General features: G+C 33.8%; 1 protein-coding gene across 1 annotated transcript in view; it reads right to left on the reverse strand.

Moving 5' to 3' along the window:
• LOC127160693 (deoxynucleoside triphosphate triphosphohydrolase SAMHD1-like) overlaps nt 1-22,047 on the reverse strand; it is a gene marked incomplete at its 3' end in the record, with an annotated part of 39,981 nt that extends 17,934 nt beyond the window's left edge. Inside the window, exons 1-8 of the mRNA XM_051103344.1 lie at nt 21,963-22,047; nt 20,586-20,746; nt 20,156-20,271; nt 11,822-11,893; nt 11,532-11,563; nt 7,874-8,014; nt 4,990-5,078; nt 4,750-4,879 (exon numbers count right to left, since the gene is read on the reverse strand). Coding sequence (XP_050959301.1) covers nt 4,750-4,879; nt 4,990-5,078; nt 7,874-8,014; nt 11,532-11,563; nt 11,822-11,893; nt 20,156-20,271; nt 20,586-20,746; nt 21,963-22,043 — 822 coding nt within the window. The remainder of the gene's footprint in view (nt 1-4,749; nt 4,880-4,989; nt 5,079-7,873; nt 8,015-11,531; nt 11,564-11,821; nt 11,894-20,155; nt 20,272-20,585; nt 20,747-21,962) is intronic.
• Nucleotides 22,048-23,912: the final 1,865 nt, after the last annotated feature.

The raw sequence follows: 23,912 nt of genomic DNA on the forward strand, positions 1-23,912 counted from the left end.
ATAAAGGTTTGATTCACTGACTTCAGCAGAAATCAAATATTAGAGCATGTTCTTTAGTTTCTTGTTGTAGTTACACAGTTGCGACTTTGAAAGTTTTGTGTATCTTTTTGAGAAATTCTTTTAGGTAGGAATATGTTGAGTCACAGACATCAAGAATCTGGATGTGAATCTCAACAATGGTGACAATTGACAAAATATTCATATTAGCCCTGATCATCAAAAAACAAGCTTTTTGTTGATTGTCACAATTGTTGAGATTCATGTGCTAATTCTTGATGTTAAAACATTAACATATAAACATCTGTTAATTCTCAATAAGAAGTTTTGTATGAAAGAAATAAAGTCAGACTGGATGCTGAGATCTAGAGAGATCTGTTAGTGTTTCATGTTCTGTTGCTGTCAGTCATGTGATGTTTAAGTAATTAATTCATTAGTTAATGAGTTCATTTTACAGTGAAGGTGTTTGTAATAATTTAGGAAATGCCTGTAAATTAACAGTGTTGTTAACTTATTTATATAAAGACATTTGACTTTAATTTTCAGGTTTTTGTTTGGCACCCTGTGCTGCCAGTCATTTGACCGTTTTTTTGTCTTTTGTTTTACAGTCAAGGTGCTTGATCATTAAATTCAGGAAATAGCTGTAAAATAACAGTGTTTGTCAGCTTATTTAAAAAAGAGATTTTACTTTACTGCCAGTCATTTGACTGTTTCATCATCTAACGGATTTGTTATTGTATTAATTACAGATTTTTTTTTGTAATTTTACATTATTTGTTTGTAATTTACGAAAACAGAAAACATACTGTATAAAAATACAGCGTTTTTTCTGTATAATAAATGTGAATTACTGTAATTTGTCAGTAATGTCATAATACTTAAAATAACAGCCAAGTTTTTAATTTAGAGATAGTTTTACAGAGTTTTGACTGCAATTCAAAATAAAAGAAAACAACCTGAAAAAAAAAAAAAAACAGCTATTTTCCGTAAAAAAAAATATATATATATATTTTTTTTACAGTGTGCTTTTAGATAAATTGCTCAGAGGGGTTTGACCAACCAGTTGGACAGAGGTTATTTATATGTAAACATCATCAAAGCAAACAATTTCTAATCATCATTCGAAGTGCATAATGATAACTATTGAAAAACGTTTAATCCAGGTACAAAAATAATTTTTTTCTACACTGTAAAAAAAAAAATATTTTTACACTTTTTTACACCAATTTTTACACAATGGTGGGTTACCATTGTGCTGAAAAGTAGAGTGTGTGCTTTAGCCCAGGAGAACACAAAAAAAGTGTTGATGTTATGCTGCGTGTCATTTTATTTAAAGGCTGTAGTTGTTGATGCAGTGATAGTGAGTTTTTGTTAGTTTAGTGTTATTACTAGCTAGTAGTTAACTGCAAAAAAGCTTAGTTTCACAGAGAATGCTTTATGATGATAATCCAGACAATACCTGTAAAATAACAATTTTAAAAAAGAAAAAAATATTTAAGAAAATTTAGGATATTTGACCTTAATTTTACAGTTTTCTTTGGAAGCTGCTTCTGCCAGTCACTGACAGTTTTTTAAAAAAACGGTCTTTAACCATTATTTCCATTAATGGTAAACGTTTGGCACCCTGTGCTGCCATGCATTTCACTATTTTTTTACGTTAACATTTTTTTTACAGTGTAGTGAATAAGCATGGAGAGATTTGTAAGTGCACAGAACACAGTTTGAGCACGCACACTTTGAGAGAGAGGCGAGACATGTTTTAAGTGCGCGCAATCTCTCTGGGCGAGAGCAGCGTGAATCTAAGAGCACGTGTCTGGTTTTGTGCGAAAGCAAAGGAAATTTGCGTGCGAGCAGAGAGATTAATGCTTGCGCATTGTATTAAGAGAGACCAAATCAAAGGCTTTTGTGAGATCAATAAAGATAATATAAAGATTGCGGACACCTTGCCTGGTCACCTCACCGTCCGGGCCCAGGGCTTTACCAGAAGACATTTTCTTGATGGCACATGCAACTTCTTCCTGGGATGGAATGTCATCCAGATCTGAGGCCATTGGCCACTGCGGTATTTCGGTAAGTATGGATTCATCAAAGGCAGCTGGCTGGTACTGACTGAAAGTGATCGCTTCAACATTCTGATCATCAAACCTATCCTTGTGTTTGGATGTGGTGAAGCCAAGAATGAAGTCAACAGCTGTGTTGTACGTAACATCCCTGATTCTGGACCATGTTTCCTCAATATATGCTCAGAATGTATTTGGTCCCACTCCAAACAGTGTTAAAATAACACTGACGCATAGTTAAAGTTAATGAGATAATTAAGTCATTAATTAAGTGCTGATTGAGCAATTGTAGTGATGAACGCCTGCTGGTAACAAGCAGAATCAAAGAAGAAAAAAACAAAAAACAAAACACTAGAACTATAACTGACTTTAGTCACAGCCTTAGATGACAGCCTACAGCCTAACCCTAACTAAATAAAAGAAAACATTTAATCTCGCAAGATCTCAGCAGAATAGGAATAAATAACTTCACAAACAGCATCACCAGCTTCACTTAGTACTAACCAGTCTGACCTCTGTCAGACATCTGCAGAAGATCTTATTAAGAATTAACAGTGGTTCAAATGTTGATGTTTTACTGGTCAAAAAATTATACCACCTTCGTGGAGGTTGGTGTTTTATGTAGTTTAACTTTTGATCCTTTTAAAGCTTACAAGTAGTTAGATTTTATGCAATTACAACAGTGTTTCATTGCTAGTACTTGCACATTGCTGAATCAAATGTTTGATATAACATTATGTTTTATGCTTGCATTGCAGTGGGAAGTGTTTTGTTGATTATCAAAATTTTTGAGATTCATATGCTGATTTTTAAATGTGTTTAATACAGCAATCAATACAAGCACATGCGTTTAGTTTTTTGTTTTTTACAGTGTATATATATATATTCAATGTAATCAGTAGTGTTGTGTCTGAGTTCTAGTTTTTAATCAACTGAGCAGAAGTGGGACTTTCGAAAAGATAAATTAATAAGATGAAAGCATTAAGGATGAACATCTGCTGTTACACTGAGGTAACAATTTGCAGTCAGTTTGTCCTATATCCTATATATTTTAGTAAAGAATACCTAAATTTAACAGTTATGACAAACTAAATACAAGTAGGTAAATATGAGAGATCTGCTAGTGTTGAATGTTCTGTTGGGATTTTAAGAGTTTCTTTTTTGTCTGTTACCATTGTGCTAAAGAGTTGAGCCTCTGCTTCAGTCCAGATGAAGCCCAATAAATACTTATTATATGTTTCATATTGTTTTTATTTTTTATTTTTCTATATTGTTTTTCTAAACAAACTCAAATGTAATGTGTAAAATATATGTTTATTACCCTAAATAGACAGTTGGCTATAGGAAGTTGGTTTTTAAAGTCAAATAAGTTAACATGAGTTTTAATTTAGTCGATTGTATCTTTACAGTAAAATATTGTAAACTAGACAACAGTAAGTAACTGCATAGTTAAGAGTGAACTACTAATTATTATTATTTTACTATTAATTTACAGGGCAAGATTTTAGTTTAGATGTTTGACCTACACTAGCTGGCAACAGTGTTGCCAATATATTACTGTAAAAATGCACTGTAAAAAACAACCTATAGAATCTACTCAAAATTAGATAACAATTTGCAGTCAGTTTGTTTGGGTAGATTCTATCCTATATATTTGAGTAAATAATACCTAAATTTAACAGCCATGACAAAAAAAAAAAGTAAGTAAAGTCTACACAGCAAAAAGCCCAGTGGCAAATGAACTCTCCCGGGAGTGTATTTGAGTCCATACTCAAGAATGTTAAAATGAACACTGAAGCAGTGTTAAAGTTAATGAGGTAATTAAGTGATTCATTGAGTGATGATTGACCATTATTAAAGACGCCTGATGTTAATAAGCAGAAGCACCAAAAGGAGAAGTCAACATTTTTACATCACCATTATAGTGGTCAGTGTTAGCATTAGTTGGGCTCTTGACCCTTAGCTTCTTAGTTTTTGTTTTTCTTTAGCTGCTGGAAATGAGATGAAATAGCCAGACAAAACAGAACAAAAATCACTCAGTGGTGATAATTCTGCTTTAAAATAAACAATTTGAACCACTGAAAGCATTTAGAGTCTAGTCTGTGAGTTACATTTTCTGTATTGAACTGCCTTATGGTTTAAAAGCCTGTGTTTTCTATAAATTTTGAACAGATTTCTTACAAGCTCCATCGACCAAAAAACTTCCAAAAGTTATACTTCCAGACACACACAGACATCAGGAATCAGCATATTCAGAAACAGATCAACTCTAAACATCACGGAAAAAGGGACTAAAACGTCACACAAAAACAGTAAAAATAGAATAAAATAAATTACAAAGGCAACTCAGCTCATAATTTATTCATGCCGCAAAGCATGATGGGAGTCATGGATGAGTTTTGATTGTCTCCATTGTTGTGATTCTCATGCTGAGTTTTGATGTCTGTGTGTCTAATCCATGCATCCATCCATCCATGGTTAAAAGTTTTAATAGCATCACCTTTCATTTGGTTTGTCTGGTTGTTATAACTCAATTACAACATCCAAATTAAATCTAATATTACAAAGTATATATAAATAGCAAGGCCAAATCTCAAATATTTAATTAGGATTCCAAATATTCTGAAATGTAATTAGATCACAAAATCCAATCTTGGTTACATGTGTTTTAGTGAATAATCAAACCAGGCACCTTGTCTCTGAAGCAGATGTGATATCTCCAGCAGTTATCATTCATTTTGTCTTTCACTTTACAGACTCGAGCAAACTTCATCAGACGTAGATGGTCAAAGCTGTTTTGAATGCCCAGGTGATGACAGTCTCTATACAGTAACAGACAAATAGAGTATACATATGTCATTACAATACACACAATAAAGCTGAAACATAAATGAAATGAACACTTTACTTTTACTAATCAGACTTTTCTTACCGTGCAAAATAGTCCCATTTGTCCACATCAATGCCGTTCAGTTTATTTGCCACAATCTCATACAGGAAGGATTTGTCTTCACCTCTACCCTGAAAAAACAGCCAAATTCTGACAGTAACATACCATATTCTATAAAAACAGTAATATACTGTAAAAAAAAAAATGAATTCTGAAATAATATTTGTCATTGTACAGAAAGCAGCCTACAGGGATATACTGTACGGCATTTCTTAGACACTCACAGACACCAACAATCAGCACAAGAATCTCAACAATGGTGACCACCAAAATGGTAATTTAGACCAAAACTTTTCAATAAAACACAAACATCTGAACCTCTATTAATTCTCAATAAGAGCTTCTGTAGATGTATGACAGAAATAAAGTCAAACTGGTTAGTAATAAGTGTAATAATGTATAATGGCTGGAAATCAGGGCCCGTATTCACAAAACATAAAAACATCATTAAAATCCTTAGCCTAAAAATTTGCTAAAATATGTTTTAAAATATATTTACATAAATATATTTTTTACTGATGTATTTTTGTATATTTTTGAAAATATATTCATATTACATTTAAAATATATTTTGAAAATATAGGGATCAGCTATATGTATGGGATCAGCCAATCACTGTTGCATGGTTAGTGAGCATGCTGACATCATCCATACACTGTAAAAAGCAACCTATAGAATCTACTCAATATAATGGGGTAAACTGATGTAACAATTTGCACTCAGTTTGTTTGGGTAGATTCTATCCTATGTGTCTGAGTAAAGAATACCTGAATTTATCAGCTAAGACAAACTAAAAAAAAGTAGGTTAAGTCTACACAGCAAAAAGCCCAGTGTTAAATGAACTCTCCCGGGAGTTTGAGTCCATACTCAAGAGTGTTAAAATGAACACTGAAGCAGTGTTAGAGTTAATGAGGTAATTAAGTGATTCATTGAGTGATGATTGACCATTATTAAAGACGCCTGATGTTAATAAGCAGAATCACCAAAAGGAGAAAATCTAATTTTGTAAGTCGCCATTATAGTGGTGAGTGTTAGCATTAGTTGTGCTCTTTACCAGTAACTTCTTAATGTTAGATTTTGTTTGGGTGTTGTAATTGAGTTATAACAGTCAGACAAACCAGAAGAAATGAAATTTTGTGGTTTTGATTATGTTTTGACAAAGTCATGAAGTAGCCATCAGAGTAAGTGAGTTGTATTTTGTTTATGTTGGTTTAATCAGGCAGGTGTTTCTGAAATTTGACTGAAAAAAAATATAAACAGTTTTTAGATTTAGACAGACAGACATCCACAATCAGCATGAGAATCACAACAATGGTGACCAACAAAAACTTATGTTGTAGCCAATCAAAACTCATCCATATTTCCCATCATGCATTGTGGCATGAATAAATTATGAGCTGATGATTTCCGTGATGTTTAGAGTTGATCTGTTTCTGAATATGCTGTTTGTCACCATTTTTGAGATTCATATGCTGATTCATGATGTCTGTGTGTGCCTAAAAGAACAACTTTTGAAAGTTTTTTTTTGATCGGAGGAGCTTGTAAAAAGTCCATTCAAAATCTAAACAAAAATTCAGGCTTTATCATTTTTTTTCTGCTGCTATGAAACCACAAGGCAGTTGTAATAAATAAAGGATATAGAACTCTAAATGATTTCAATGGCTCAAATTAAGTTTATTTTAAAACAGAATTATCACCACTGCATGACTTTTGCTCTTTGGCTTGTTTGGCTAGTTTAACTAAACAGTTGAACAAAAGCTAATATTAAAAAGCTACAGGTCAAGAGCCCAACTAATGCTAACACTGACCACTATAATGGTGACGTAAACATTTTGGTGTCGTCAATCATTTTCAATCATCACTCAATGAATCACTTAATTACCTCATTAACTTTGACACTGCTTCAGTGTTCATTTTAACACTCAAACTCCTGCGAGAGTTCATTTAACACTGGGCTTTTTGCTGTGTAGACTTTATCTACTTTTTTTTAGTTTGTCATAGCTGTTAAATTCAGGTATTCTTTACTCAAATATATAGACAAACTAAGTGCAAATTGTTACTTCAATTTACCTCATTTTATTGAGTAGATTCGTAAATTTAGGTTTTCTTTACTCAGACACATAGGATAGAATCTACCCAAACAAACTGAGTGCAAATTGTTACATCAGTTTACCCCATTATATTGAGTAGATTCTATAGGTTGCTTTTTACCTATAGGAAGTCAGTTTCTAAAATGAAATGAGTTTTAATTTAGTCCATTGTATCTTTACACTAAAATACTGTAAACTTGACTACAGTAAATAACTGAACAATTAAGAGTAAATTACTGGCACAGCATCCCAAACACAAATAATTTTTAGATTTATTTATATTTATATTTTCATTGTCTGGCTATCTGAGATTTTGGTATGGAGTTAAAGGATAAGATTATAATTTTTTGGTAGTATTATATCACATTATGAGTGTATATTAGCACTGCTTGTTGTTTTCTCGTGTCATCTGATAAAACATTTGGACCCGGAAGTCACAGAATAGCGAATAGCAATATTTCCCAGCACTCACTCAAAACATAATCAAAACACTACAATGCAGTCTCCATTCTTTGAGAATGGATAAAAAGGTGCACAGGAAATAAAAAAAAAAAAAAAACTTGAAATTTGCATGGGACTAATATTATCACAGGACCTCAGTATTTTGCAGGGGAATTTTTACTTTACAAATGACAGACATGGACAATTCGCACGGGATTAAAATCACAGACAATCTCCGCAATTATTACAAATCACTAGAGGTCACCAGGTAATACTAATCCCGTGTGAATAGGGCTATTGTCCACTAAAGGCTGTAATTTAGCTGGAGTATGTACCTTAGTCGAAGCTCCTTCGATTAACTCTTCAATGAATAGGACATCTTTATCATTTAGCCCATGTTCTTTCAACACGTCTTTATTCTTTTTCTTCAGTGTTTCCACAATGTGTTTGAACATTTTAACTGACATCTGTTCATGCTGCAGTGAAGACAGAAACACAGATGAAAACATACATACATTGCTGAAATCAGTTCCCATTTGTTGTTTGCTAATTATTGTTGAATACACCTCTGCACAGTAAAATCCCCAGTGTTAAATCAACACCGCTCACAGTGGGTCCCACTCTAAACAGTGTTAAGCCGGGCTCACACTACAGGATTTTTAGCCCGATTTTGCCCCGATTTTCCCCTCCCGAGAATTGGAGCAAAAATCTTGTCGAGCAGCTCGATCTGTCCCGGTGTTCAGCACAGATTATCTGGTAATGTGAGACGTTCACAGATGAAATCTTGCATCTCCAGATCTGCTCTCACACAAATTGGGGCTGCCCCGATCATATCAAACATGTTTGATATTCAGGATTTTAAATCGGGATGATCATGGCTATGATCATGTCAGTATTTTCACAACTGCCAATGTGCGACCGCAAAACAGCTGTACGGTCCACTGGATAGTGGAGATGGAGGAAACTACTTCTTATGTTTTTGTAGTAACACTGTCTGTATAATATGTTGAAAACATACCACAACCGCATGGACCAAGGAAAACTCTGGAGTGAAATCGTCTGTTTGCAACATACCAGATGAGTGCATAAAGCTGCTAGCACGCTAACTAACATTTGTAAACATTAGTTGCTGAAATGACGATCTGTTGCGTAACATCACGTGAGGTGCTCCCTCCGGCATGATAATCTTAATAATATCTTGTAGTGTGTGATGCGCCACAATTTTCAAATCTTGTAGTGTGTGCATGTTTAAGATTTCAGGGAAGATCATCTGCAAAGATTCTCCTTATATGTGTGCTGCAACCAGATTTCATAATCGGTTAGGATTTAAAAAATCCTGTAGTGTGAGCCCGGGTTTAAACTAACAATGACAACAATTAAGTGCTGATTGAGCATTAGCAATGAACACCTGCTGTTAACAAGCAGAATCACAAGACAAAAACAAAACAAAACAAACAAAAAAACAAAAAAAAATAAATAAATAAATAAAAACACTAGAACTATAACTGACTTTAGCCACAGCCATAGATGAAATCAACTAAATAAAAGAAAACATTAAATCTCTCAAGATCTCTCAAGATCTCAGCAGAATAGGATTAAATAACTCCACAAACAGCATCACCAGCTTCACCTTGTACATTTTGATCATTTGTTTTTCAATTTGAAATGAAATAAGCAGAAACAAGTAAACGGCTCCTTCATTCGTTTTTTAGTTTGTTCAGAAAAAAAAAAAAAAAAAAAGAGATTTTGGCTTGATTTTTCGTTTTTTTTTTTTTTTTTGGTTCACTGGTAGAAAACGGTCAAATGACTTCAAAATTAGTTTTCCACATGTGGGCAGTCATGAGACGCCCCTTTCTGCCGGTTGGACAACCAAAGGTGTAAAATCCAGGTTTCATGAGTAAAAGTCCTCCCCAGTATTTTGTTCCAATCACCTGGATTTGCTAATTAGTAGATTAGTTTTTCAGCCAGTAGGTCAGAGATGGGACCAAGTCATTCCTTTCGAGTCACAAGCAAGTCTTGAGTCAAAACTCAAGTCCTCAAAGAGTTAAAGTTAATGAGATAATTAAGTGATGATTAAAACATCACTTAATTAGTGATGTTTTAAACAGTTAGTGAAGCACTTTAAAGCATTAAATCTATTAAAAGAAAATAAATAAATAAAGGACTATTATTTTGTTAAACGGAACAGAGGAATGTCACCGGTCCAGATTTGCTTGACCAATCAGCAGAAAGGGGCATCTCGTGACCGCCCACATGTGGAAAACGAATTTTGAAGTCATTTATCCGTTTTATACTAGTGAAAAGCCAAAAATCTCGTTTTTCTGAACAAACAAAAAATGAATAAATGAGCCGTTTTCTCGTTTCTGCTTATTTCATTTCAAACTGAAAAACAAATGATCAAAACAAGTTGAAGCTGATCAGCATTTTAATATTATGGGACCATACATTTAATTTTTTGTTTGTTTGTTTGTTTTTGGCTGTTTTGTAGTGATGTAGATGCACCCCAGGAAATAACACAAAGAGAAAGAGAAAACATACTTTGTGATGATTCAAATGTTTTATAAACAGAAAGTGTAATCTGCTACATCAAACATTTGATTCAGCAATGTGCAAGTGTTTAGAAGCTATTTACTTATAAGTTCCAAAAGCATCAGGAGTCCAACACCAACCTCCAAGATCTTCTGCAGATGTCTGACAGAATATGGTCAGACTGGTTAGTAATAAGTGAAGGGTCAATACACGGATTGCTGTAGTTGGACTCCTGATCCAAAAACAACCAAAAACAAACAAACAAACAAACAATTAAATGTATGGTCCCAAAATATTAAAATGCTGATCAGCTTCAACTCAAGCTTTTAGACATGAACAATTATTCTATGATCCACAACAGTGGTGACAATAAATAGAGTGTATGCACGTGATGTCACTGTCTGAGTGGCAGCATTGGTTTCAATGCAAATGCTGCGACAAAACACTTAAAACACATCTAATACCAGAACAAGCTTTGTGATTGACTGTACCAAGAGATTTGACAAGAAACCTGAGGTATATTTTTAGAGACCGCTGAAAGCTACTGAAAAGAAAAGCAAATTAATCACTGCAAATTAAAGAAACAAATAGTCTCCAGGCAGCAAAACACAGATTTGCAGTTATCATTTCACGTTAATATGTTGAATTGTAAATCACATTGTAGTTTCATAAAATTAAAAATATAAAGAAGAACAACAACAACAAAAAAAAAAAAAAAAAAAAAAAAAAAAAAAAATCATTGTAGCTAAGCAGAACACAATGATACTACATATAGTAGTAGCTTAATGTGAAGCACTAGACCTAACACAGTAAGTGAAGAGTCAAGAGCTCAACTAAAGCAAGTCATGATCTCCATGATGGTGGCATCATCTTTAACCAATAAAACTAACATTTAAACCTCTGATAATTCTCAATAAGAGCTTCTGTCATCTGACAGAAATAAAGTCAATCTTTTTAGTAATGATTGAAGCTGGTGATGCTGTTTGTGAAGTTGTTTATTCCTCCTCTGCTGAGATTTAATGTCTTTTATTTCAGTTGATTTTATCTAAGGCTGTGGCTGAAGTTGTAGTTCTTGTGTTTCTCTTTCCTTCAGTGATTCTGCTTGTTAACAGCAGGTGTTCATCACTAATGCTCAATCAACATTTAATTAATCATGTAATTATCTTATTAACTTTAACTCTGTGTCAGTGTTACTATTTGGAGTGGGACCAAATACACTGAGCAGTGTTGATTTAACACCGTGTATTTTACTGTGCGTGTTTGTCAGTGTCCTTCGCTGTGAGTTTGTGATGTTTGGTGAGTTTTAATGTTCTTTAATGGTTATTTTAATAATTATATATATATATATATATATATATATATATGATTATGAAACAACAAAAAATTCTGAACAGGGAAACTGGGCATGGTGATATCATTGTAGGATAGGAACCATTACATGATAGAGAATGTGTTTGTTCTCACCTTCCAGTTTTGGGGGATGTCATCAGACAAGCCTGTAAGTAAGTCATATTTTGTACATGAACAAACTTTTTCATGTTTATTTACTAGATGCACATTTACAACAGCTTGAGCTGTGCTTGTTCAAATTAAACAATGACATAAAAAGCAACCTAGGTGTCGATCAAGAAACACCCTTCAAAAAACATAATACACATGCACATTATCACAAATTCACGTTTTTTGTTGTTTACATGGAGATGATACAGGCATCACACATGTACGCACACACATATACATATATTTGCACTTACCTCTTAGTTGTTTTTCTTTTATGGCTTCAGGGATAAACATACCATCAAAAAGATGAGAAAATGGGCCATGACCTGAAAATAAAATGTATATTTTACAGCATTATATATATATATATATATATATATATATATATATATACCCATAAAAGATCATAAACATTATTTTTTTTTGATGTGAAAATGCAAAAACTTGGGTTATATTAGATATATATATAGTCATGGTCAAAAATATCGGTACAGTTGCAATTTTTTCAGAAAATGCAACACCTCTCTCACAAATTTGTTCTAATTGCAGATGTTTTGGTATTCATGTGCTTATTGTTTTTGTTTGCACTGCAACAACAACACACACAAACACACACAATTTCTTAATTGCAAGTTCATAATTGCTTTCCAAGCATGTGATGCTTCTGTAATTTGTATTTAAACACAGCTGTGGCAAGTAACAGGTGTGGGCAATATAGTAATCACACTTGCAACCACATAAAACGGAGAAAAGTTGACTCAACCTTTGTGTCCCACTGAACATGGAGAAAAGAAAAAAGTATAAAGAATTGTCTGTGAATTTGAGAGAAAAAAAGTGGAAAAACATAGACAATCTCAAGGCAACATGTCCATCTCTGTTCCTCTGTCCACTGTGTGCAATATCATAAAGAGATTTACAGCCCATGGCACTGTAGCTAACCTCCCTGGACATGGATGGAAGAGCAAAATTAATGAAAAAATTACAATGAAGGATTGTTCGAATGGTAGATAAAGAAAAATTCAAGCAGGCACAGGGTACAACAGTGTCAGCTTGTACTATCCGTCGCCATCTGAATGAAACGGGACGCTATGGTAGGAGACCCAGGAGGACACCACTGCTGACACAAAGGCATAAAAAAAAGCAAGACCAGGGTTTGCCAGACAAAACCAAAAAAAAAAAAAAAAAAAAAAAAAAAAAAAAACCTTCTGGGAGAACATACTGTGGACAGATGAGACAAAAGTAAAGCCTTTTGGTAAAAGACATTATGGCACTGTTTACAGAAAAAGAAAAGAGGCCTTCAAAGAAAGGAACACAGTCCCTACATGGTGGAGGTTCAAAGATGTTTTGTGGTTGCTTTGCTGTGTCTCTACCAGAGGTCATGTGTCTTCCAGCAGGACAATAACCCGAAACACACTTCAGAAAGCAGTCAGAAATGGTTACAAACAAATCGCTGGAGAGTTCTGAAATGGCTAGCAATGAGTCCAGATCTGAATCCCATAAAACACCTGTGGAGAGATTTCAAAACAGCAGTTGGGAGAAGGGATCCTTCAAATCTGAAAGACCTGGAGCAGTTTGCAAAAGAAGAGTTGTCCATAATTCCAGTAGAGAGATGTAAGATTCATGGTTACAGGAAGCAGTTAATTTCAGTTATTTTTTCCAAAGAGGGTGCTACCAAATATTAAGAGTGCCAATAATTTTGTCCAGTGCATTTTTTGGGTTCTGTGTGGAATTGTATCAGATTTTACTTTTCCTCTCTGTTTTTTTGTGTTGTTCCAATGCAAACAAAAAATAAACATGTGAGTACCTTTTCTGAGAGAAGGGTTGCATTTTCTGACAGAATTGCAAGGATATTAGGGGTGTAACGGTACACAAATATGATGGTTCGGCATGTACCTTGGTTTTAACGCACGGTTCGATATGATTTTTTGTACAGCAGGGGGCAAAACTTTTTTTTTTTTTTTAATAATAATAAACACTGGTTTACTGAGCAAGTTGTTCTTTCTTAAAATACATTCAGTTATAATAATAATAATAATAATAATAATAATTCTTATTCTTATTATTTGTTTTTTTTTTTTTTTTTGTGATAAAAATCTACCTCAGCTGCTAAGCAGCGCTTTTACATTATAAGGTTACAATTAACAACCTAACTCAAACTTAAATGTAATTACTATTTATTTTTAAATACAGTAATTAATAATAATAATAATAATAATAATAATAATAATAATATAAATTTTAACTTTTAATTAACTTTCAATTTTTAACCAGTCTGTTATTCTTCTTTACATGTTGACATTAAAAAAAAAAAAAAAAAAAAAAAAAAAAACAAAAAAAAAAAACGAGGTGTTAAAAACAACACAACTTGTGTTATATCTTGACACATCTGTGTGTCTAGTTAGGGACAATACATTTTGTGTTAATTAAATTTTAACAGCCAGTGTGTTCTTCTTAACACAGGCCATGCACTCAAAAAAATGTTTCAGCCTAAACTTAAACTTTATGTAATTACATACGAAAGTTCCATGCATTTGGATTACATAGTTTTAATTTAAACAAATCAATTAAACTTAATGTGATTCAAATGCATCAGTCTTACGTGAATGAAACAGGTAAAGTTGATGTAATATTTAAGTCTGATTAGCTGTTTTTGGTTTTTTTTTTTAGTTGTGAAATCATTATTATCCAGTGATCTAATGCACTGATCTCATGCAGTGGTTAGTCTATTATTTTCATAATGTTTACAACAAGTGTATGAACTATTATAGATGGTTTTCTTATACACTAAACCATGAAATCTACGGTATCCCTCTGACACACACAGACATCAAGAATCAGCATTTGAATCTCAACAATGGTGACATGTAACAGCAGATTATAAAACTCACCCATGACTCCCAGCATGCAGCTGTTGAATATCACCATGGTTGAGATTCATATGCTAATTCTTGATGTCTGTGTGTGTCTTAGTAATACTGGAAATCTTAAAGTAATAACAGTAACAGTTCTACAACTACTGTAAATATTATTAAAAAAAAAAAAAATACTAAGAGTACCACTGAAATACCACTGAACAATATCAGCAAACCAGACCACTGGACGATGATTACATGATTAATAATAATTAACCAAGACTATTTAACAAAGCTCTCTTTTTTCTTGTGTTTTTTTTTTTTTTTTTTGGCTATAACAAATGTGTTCTACAATCACAAGTACAGCAACCAAAGAAAAAAAAAAACTATATTAAGAGAGTCAAGGGTCAAGAGCCCAACTAAAGTAAACCGTGTTCACCATGATGGTGAGGTCAAATGAAACTTTTTTTTTTTTTTTTTAATAAAACATCTAAATCTCTGTTTAGACATTCTCAAATAATATTTGTGGATATATGACAGAAATCAAGTCAAACTGTAATGTTGTTTGTGGCGTTGTTTAATCAGAGATTTAATATCTTTATTTATTTAAGTTCATTTTATCTTTGGCTGTGGCTGATTCTTGTGTTTCTCTTTCCTTCAGTGATTCTGCTTGTAAACAGCAGGTGTTGATCATTATTGGTCAATCATGACATAATGATCTCCTTAACTCCAACACTGTGTCAATGCTACTTGAACACTCTGTAGTGTGGAAACACATGAACACTGAGCAGGGTTTGTTTAACACTGGGAAATATTACATCAACTTTACCTGTTTCATTCATGTAAGACTGATGCATTTGAATCACATTAAGTTTAATTGATTTGTTTAAATTAAAACTATGTAATCCAAATGCATGGAACTTTCGTACGTAATTGAATTACATAAAGTTTAAGTTTAGGCTGAAACATTTTTTGAGTGTATTTCAGATAGCAAGCACACTCGAGCCAATTTCAGCTGAAATGCAGCACTGTCGGCTCAGTCTCTGCATCGATGAGAATATAATGAACCAGAGCCGCACTGACTCTACAAAACACTTCTGGCTGCAGTGTTGTATCCAAGTCTAGTGTCAAGTCCTAGTTTTTAATCAATTTAGCAGAGGTGGGACTTTCAAAGAGTTAAAGAGTTGAAGTTAATGAGATAATTAAGTGACTAAATATATGATGATTGTGCATTAGTGATGAACACCTGATGTTATTGAGAATTACAAAGGATCCAGTGTTGATGTTTTATTGATTAAAATGATGCCACCATCATGGAGATCAGTGACCCTTGACTTCCTGTGTTAGATCTCTCTCTCTGCAGTAATGCATTCTACATAATAATTGATATCTTGGCCAAGCAAGCAGTTACACGCACTCTCATAATGTGTATTTATATCAAAATACATAAGCAGCTACTATGCGCATAATGTGAAGCAATGGTCTTTCTGCTTCACAACACCATGTGGATTGCTATAGAGAGAGATCAGATGCATACAATCAAGGGTGAAGAGCACAACTAAAGCAAACACTGATCTACATGACAGTGGCGTAATTTTAATCAATAAAATCAACATTTGTTTCTCCATTATTCTCAGTAAGAACTGTAGACGTGTGACGGAAATAAATAATATTTTAATAAGTGTAAATTAGCTTTCTGATTAGAGACTGGTCTCTATGTGGTTTACTGAAGGCTGAGATTGGGTAGCACTATTAAAGCTTGTTCTGGCCCAGTTCAGGGCTTGTCATAAGTTACTGTTTGTATGAGATTTGGGCCAGTTATGGCTCATATGTGGCTCATGTCTGTAGTCCAGATCTGGGCCAAACAAGGGCCGTAATTCTTTGCTGTACTTGGGACGAGTGTAACTGCTTGCTTGGCCCAGAGCTGGAGAAGAGTATAACCAACACGTTCTCACTCCCAACTCGTCACATATTGACGCTTGGTCAGGACCCCTTTAGCGTCACTTTTTGACGCTCATGGTACCTGATACATTTTTCGACGCGCAGGGTCATCTATTGTTTTCAGTTGTTTGTCTTAATTTAATGGTTTGTATGCATTTGTAAAAAATAGAAATACTTTTATATAAATGTATACTTTCATTGGATCACTTAAACCCACCCCTATCCTAAACCTACCCATTTCTAAACAATATAAAAGATGTAGCAGACAAATATAAGTACAGTCACAGGTATTTATTGCAAAAACTGACCATGAACAAGCAAGTCATATTGCATTCCAAGTCTGCTGAAGCCATACGCTCTCTTTATGCAAAGATTGAAGGTTTTAATCGCTGAAATAAACCCGCTCCATTAACACGCTCGCATCTCATTCAAAAAGATACTCCCAAACTTTGGCAATCGATCACGAGACATACAAGAGCCAACAGCATTTCACAACAAGGCTGTCGAAAGGCTGGCGGCATTTATTGAATTCGCACACAGACAGATTGCAGCAGCACACAGGATGGTGGACAGAGACAGCGATCGTGTTTATTCTTCTTACAAATCAATCGTTTTGCCTCAGAACACTTGGAATATTAATACTTTTTGAGTAAATTATGAATATAGTTGTATCTGCCTGTTATATCTTGTGTTTTGCTGACAAATGGTTAGGTTTAGGGGCAGGGGTTGGGTTAAATGTGTAAATAGCAAAATATAAATGAAACTGTTGTGACTATTTGCATTGAAAAAAATCACACCCCAACATATATGCAATAATAGCAATATTATTACCCAATATATAATTATATAGAATCTATAATTAGATAAAATTCCCAGTGACTTTCATGTCAGCACATTGATTCCAAGAGTATCTTATTTAAAGCACTGAAGCCTTTGCGTGATGAAACCCCACCCCATTTTGGAGGTTCTGCCCACTTTTGGACAATTTCTTCCCATTTGGAGATCTCTGGCTTGCAGTTACACACTTTTGGAGATTAGACTCTGAAAGAGTTCATTGATTCAGGTCAAATAACAATTGTGTTAAAACATAATCATCACTTCTTCATGACTTGTGCTCTTGGCTTGTTTGGCTGTTTTTGACAGCAAATCAAAAGTTAAAAATTGTCAATTGTCAAGAGCCCAACTATTGCAAACACTGACCACTATAATGGTGACATAAAGGTGATTCTGCTTGTTAACATCAGGTGTCTTCAATAATGATCAATCATCACTTAATTAATCACTAATTATTTCATTAACTTTATTTCTGCTTCAGTGTTAATTTGACACTCTTGAGTGTGGTGTCAAATAAACTCCCGGGAGAGTTAATTTAACACTGGGCTTTTTGCTGTGTATATTTAGCTGCAAGCAGTAAGTAATTAAATATATTTCATGCTGAGTCTAGTGTTGTTTGATTTTTTAAATGTCTCGACTATTAGATCTTGGAGATAGTTGTTAAGTACAGACTATTTAGAGATTAGAAACATTATGCAATTTTTTTTCAAAAGAAAAAAATTCTGGGCCAGAGGAAATTGTGTCTTTTTTCAGTGTGTGGGTCAGTTTTGGGCTGGGGACTCAGCCAGAATCAGGCCAGAACTTAAGCAAGGTTGTGGCCCAGAGGTGGGCCAGACAAATTTTGCTATCTGGAGTGTTATATATTTAACACAGTAATGTGTCATAAATCACACAGTTTGTGTTATATAATATTAACCTGTTATAAATTAATGCAATACAAAAAATAAATAAATAAATAAAAAATAAAAATGATGCTGAGTTCTGTAAAGTGTTGTGTGAAGTTATTTGGAGAATCTTTGGGAATTAACACTGCTCAGAGTTTATTTGGTCCCACAATACAACGTGTTAAAGTAACACTGAAGCATTGAACTTGATGAGAATGTTAACAAGCAGAATTACTGATGGAAAGAGAAACAGAAAAAAAAGAGAAGAGACGAACAGAAACACAAGTACAACTAAATTACAGTCACAGCCTTAGATTAAATCAACTGAAGTAAAACATTCAATCTCTCAAGATCTCAGCAGAGAATGATTAAACAACTGCACAAACAACTTCAGCAGCTTCACTGCAGTTTGTCTAAAGTTATTATTTAGATTTAGATTTAGAGGTTTAGATGTTGAATTAGTTTTGTTTGAACTTACCATTAAGGCCATTAATGTTTGCTTTAGTTGGACTTTTGACTTAGAATTATTATTATTTTTTCTTTTTTTTTCTTTCTGGCACAAAACCACAGTGTTTTGCTGGTCACTAATAGTACCTTACTTGTTCTGTAGCATCTTAATTCACTGATATGATCAAACGCTGGAACTTTTGGTCAAATTTGATGTATTAATTTGCCACCGATGTCAAAACTAATGCTTAAATCAGACAAAATTATGCATTTTTATAAACCCTATAATCAAAACATTTTCACAATCTGTGTGGTATAGATGCAAACATCCATATGAATCTCAACATTGGTAACAATAAACAAAACAGCTTCATGCAGCAACATAAATAAATTATGAATCTGAAATTATGAATTGTCTTTGTATTTCCCTTTATTCTTACAATTTGGGTTACAAATCAAATGCATTTATTCTATATTATACTTTTGAACAGCCTGTGCATGTATCTCAGGTTATCGCTGGGCCTAATGTCTGCATTCACCTCTCATCACTGAGTTCTGGAATTATCTGGAAATGGTACGCAATAGAATTTATCTTTGATAAGTAAAAATGTCAGCTTTTCTAAAAACAAAGGGGGGTAACTGAAAAAAAATAAGGAGAGGGGAAAACATGAGTTAGTCAAATCCCCATCAAGGTTATTTTACTAAAGCTGGTGATGGTGTGAAAGTTGTGGAATACCAAGTGGACCAGGCACATGGAGCAGATAAAACCACAGCGTCACTGTTCCCACAGATTTCAGGTTAGTTTGATTATAAACTTACTGGATGTATAGCCTATTGCTTTTTGTGTTTGAACGATGTTTATTCCCTTATGGTTTGAGAGAGAACCTGGCTGAAATATGTAAATCATTTTGCGCGTCATGATGTAGGCTAAGCCATTTATTTAAATGCATATTAAGCGTTGTGGTTTAAAACAAATTTAACTGTTCAAGGAAATTAAGCAGCAAGGCAGAATTAATTTTGGCAAATGCGTGCATTAAAATGATTTCAGCCTGATATGCACAGCGCGCTCCTGCTTGTACAGCGGTTGAGTAAACTTGAGGGTTTTTTGATTAGATTGATTAGAAATGATAGTAAAGTCTTATATTGTTAGACCATTTTTCTGTTTTTAATTTTTTTAAAAGTTCAGAAAGTTAAAAGTTTATTTAACGTTTATTCACCAAGGAATCCTGAAAAAAGTAACACAAGTTCCAAATATAATAGTAAGCTGCACAACTGTTTCCCAAATTGATAATTCAGCATATCAGACCGATTCCGGAAGGATCATGCGATACTGAAGACTGGAAAAATGGCTGATGAAAAGTCAGCTTTTATCACAGAAATAAATTATATTTTGAAGTATATTAAAACAAAATCATTGTTTTAAATTATACAAATATTTAATAATATTACTCTTTTTTCCTGTATTTTTGATTAAATAAACACAGCCTTTGTGGACATAAGAAACCTCTTAAAATAAAATTTAAAATCTTACTGATCCCAAACTTGTGAATGGCAGTGTAAGTTAATAAATAAATAAAGTTTATTTTAATCAAAACTTAATTATGTTTCCACAAGCATTAGTGCTCCTCACCCAAGTCGTGACACAGACCGGCGATCTGAACACACAGGAAATCCTGTTTGGTAATTTTGAGTTCTGGCTGATTGTCATGAAGAATTTTGACTAGACGTCCTGCTAAATACGCCACACTAACACACAGGAAGAAAAAAAAAAACAAAACCAAAAAAAACACAACACAGTTTACTTTAAGATCAGAAACATTGATTTTATCTTTTCTCATGAGCAGGTCCATCACAAAGATGGCAAAGACATAAAATACAATAACCATTGTATTTTCTTCTTTCCAGCTTCTTTCTTGCATTTTCCAACAAACTGCAAATTTTTGACAGATCTTCCTGATCTGAGAATTAGGACCCCATAGTAAATATACATTATTTTGCTTTCTTAATTTGCTGTACTTTCCAACCAAATCACACCAGCTCTGAATATAAACCATTCTCACCCAAGAGAGTGTTCAAAGCGATTGTGAGAAGCACCAGGATAGACCAGGTATTTCCCTCCCAGCTGTTTGATGTGTCTCAGTCTCTGAAACTGAGGAGTGTCAATGATCTTCACCAGCAGGGGGTGCAGCTCAATGTGTCCGTGAATGGGGTCATTGAAGATCTACAAAAATACAGGTAACTATAGTTTATCTATTTATATTTGACATTCAAACCTATATAGCTAAGGTTTTTTTAAGGTTTTTCCTAACAAAAATAAAATAAAAATTCCAATGCTTAAAGTCAGCATGAAACTGAAGTTGTGATAGCAAAGCCACTAGAAGGCCATAGGCGGATTAACCATATGGGCAATTGGGTAGGTGCCCAGGGGCACAACGTCCAGGGGGTGCACCACACAAATACATTTTACGGTAAGACAAGCGATGTATTCTCAAACGTCTATCTAGCCATGGCGTACCCCCTTTCGTCAGAACGTACTAAGCTCCCTGAATGTTTTGCATGAATCAGTGGATGCGTGATCTATCGCCGGATGTACACATACTGGGTGAACCCACACACTTTTGCTTTGATGCTCATATATTACTATTCTAGGAACATGCTGTGCGGTGTCAAGCAATTCCAGTCTCTGCAACTGAAATGAAACGACCTCATTCATAGATGTGTGAATCTATTTTTCACATTGTAGCATTGTTAACAAGTGAGTTTTTAAGTTTGATTTTTCCATTTAAATCCTTACAAAACTATGTAGTTATATGCCAGGGATGCCCAACCTTCTACCTTCCTGCGGAGTTCAGTTCCAACCCTAATCAATTTTTTTTGATTTTCAATTTTATTCGCTTTTGTTTGTTTTAAAATACCTTTGTAAATGCCTGTAGGAGCCATTTCAAAAGCAATCTGTGTTTTGTCCATGGGGAGGCGTTGTGACACTTATATATTATACCTGTCTAATTAGAAGGTATGTGTGATGGCAGGATGGCAAACAGTTTTTGACCATGATTGAGCGTACAGCTACAAGTTATTGTGCTCACTAGCTTATTCTGTCAAATGGCTGAGTGGACTGAGTTTATGCATAACCGTGCAAGGAATAAGCTGCTGCTTATGTTGAACACACATGTGCTGTTCCTTGCTTACATGTAGGTGGAGAGGGTTTGTGTTGTGTAGTTCTCAGCCTCACGGCTTGCGTCTCAATATCAGTTCATGCTTAAGGATCCCTCAATATAAGCACTCCAGGGCTTCACTCTGCAAACGCTTATAGCATGGAGTGATCCGGTTACTAATATAACCTTTGTTCCCCTTATCTCAAGTTTCCTCATCTCTTTAGTAACGTTCTCTCATACAAATGAGAAATTACTTTATGCGTAAATGCTAACACAGCTTACCTTCATGTGTTCATTTGGAAAGTCCAATGAACATTTCTTCAAGTCGTCTGAGGATTTATCTTTCACAGTCTCCCACAACATTCCAAGCTCTAGAAAGGAATAACATTTTAAATCGACATTGTAAGAATTGCATTAAAATATAAATAAAGAAAAATTTACCCATAGCTCCCAGCGTGCATTGTGACATGAATAAAATACGAGCTGTATTTTTTTTTTTTTTTTTTTTTTTTCTGTTTTCATGTGACTTTTTAGTATCTTTTGTATGTTCAGCCTTGATGTTTATCTGATTATTATTGTCTGAAGTTTTTTGTTTGTTTGTCACAGGGCTGCTGTAATCAGTGATGGGTGCTTTTAAAGCACTGCTTTCTGAAACTTTAAAACCTTTTTGAATCACTTGTTTAAAGACAGCGGTTTTTTGACGTGCATCAACGCAAACAAACAAGCTTACAATTATTATTTTATCATACAAAACTCTGTACAGCACTGATTTCTTTGCATCACAACACCACATGCATTATTACAAAGAAACTTAACAAAGAGTTGGTCAAGAGCCCAACTAAAGCACACACTGATCTCCATGATGGTGGCATCATTTTAACCAATAAACATCAACATCTGAGCCTCTGTAATTCTCAATCAATCTTGCTGACAGATCAAATCACTTGCCAAATTTTAGTACTAACTGATGTAAATGTACAATTACATAAGATTATGACTGTCAGTTATTTGTCAACAAAAACTGGTATAAAATAGTAATTAAAAAAAATCTAATTAAACAAATTAAAAAATAAGTTTGTTAAATTAAATTAAAGTGAAAATTAAACAAATCGTGTTGTCTTTTTTCAAAGGAGTCATTCATTTTCTGAGCAAGATTATCAGTTTCAGACATCTTCTTTTTTTCTCTCTCTGAAAGATCTATTGTCGTATTTTTTATTTTATTTTATTTTATTTATTTTATTTTTTATTTGTGCTGTTAGAAACTCAGATGATAGCAATGAAAATCTGTAGGCATGCTTACAGATTTTATAGATCCAAAAACCCAACCCACTGGAATATGTAATCAGGGAAGTATTGTCATACGGGGGTGTGTTTTAAGCAAGTGTTAAGTTCAGAGGTGTAAAATCCAGAGGACAGAAAGTAAAAGTACTGCCATATATTTATTTTAGCAACACTTTACTTGCATGATGTAGTTAGTAATGCAAAACCTAAACATATAAATGACATAAATAAATAAATAAATAAATAAATAAATAAATAAATAAATAAATAAATAAATAAATAAATAAATAAATAAAGATGTTAATTTTGATGTGATCAGGCTAGCTCATGCACTCTCAAAAAGGATGTGTTAATTATTAACATTTTGTGTGTGTGTGTGTGTGTGTGTGTGTGTGTGTGTGTTATGGCCATTTAAACATATTTTGTGTCATTTTAAGTTGATCATGTGTAAAAAGAAGGTCACACTTTATTTTGATAGTCCACTTTAGACATTCTACTACATATAAGTAACATTTGCAACTACATGTCAACTAATTCTCATTAGTTTGCAACTACATGTCTACTAACTCTCATAGCAGACTGTTAGGTTAGGATTAGGGTTAGTAGAATAAGTTGACATATGCTTGCCATGTTTATAAGAGTGTTAGAAGATATTAAGCAGACAGTCTACTAATACTCTAATGACTAGTAGACATGCACTTGCAAAGTTACTTACACAGCAAAATCCCCAGTGTTAAATTAACACTCTGAGTGTGGACACATATAAACACTGAAGCAGTGTTGAAGGTAATGAGATAATTAGGTGATTAACGAAGTGATGATTGATCATTATTGAAGACACCTGATGTTAATAAGCAGAATCACCAAAGGAGAAAACCAAAATTTTTAAGCAACCATTATAGTGGTCAATGTTTGCATTAGTTGGGCTCTTGACCCTTAAATCTTTAATAC

This window comes from Labeo rohita, unplaced genomic scaffold, assembly GCF_022985175.1.
Source record: "Labeo rohita strain BAU-BD-2019 unplaced genomic scaffold, IGBB_LRoh.1.0 scaffold_431, whole genome shotgun sequence".
Taxonomy (NCBI): domain Eukaryota; kingdom Metazoa; phylum Chordata; class Actinopteri; order Cypriniformes; family Cyprinidae; genus Labeo; species Labeo rohita.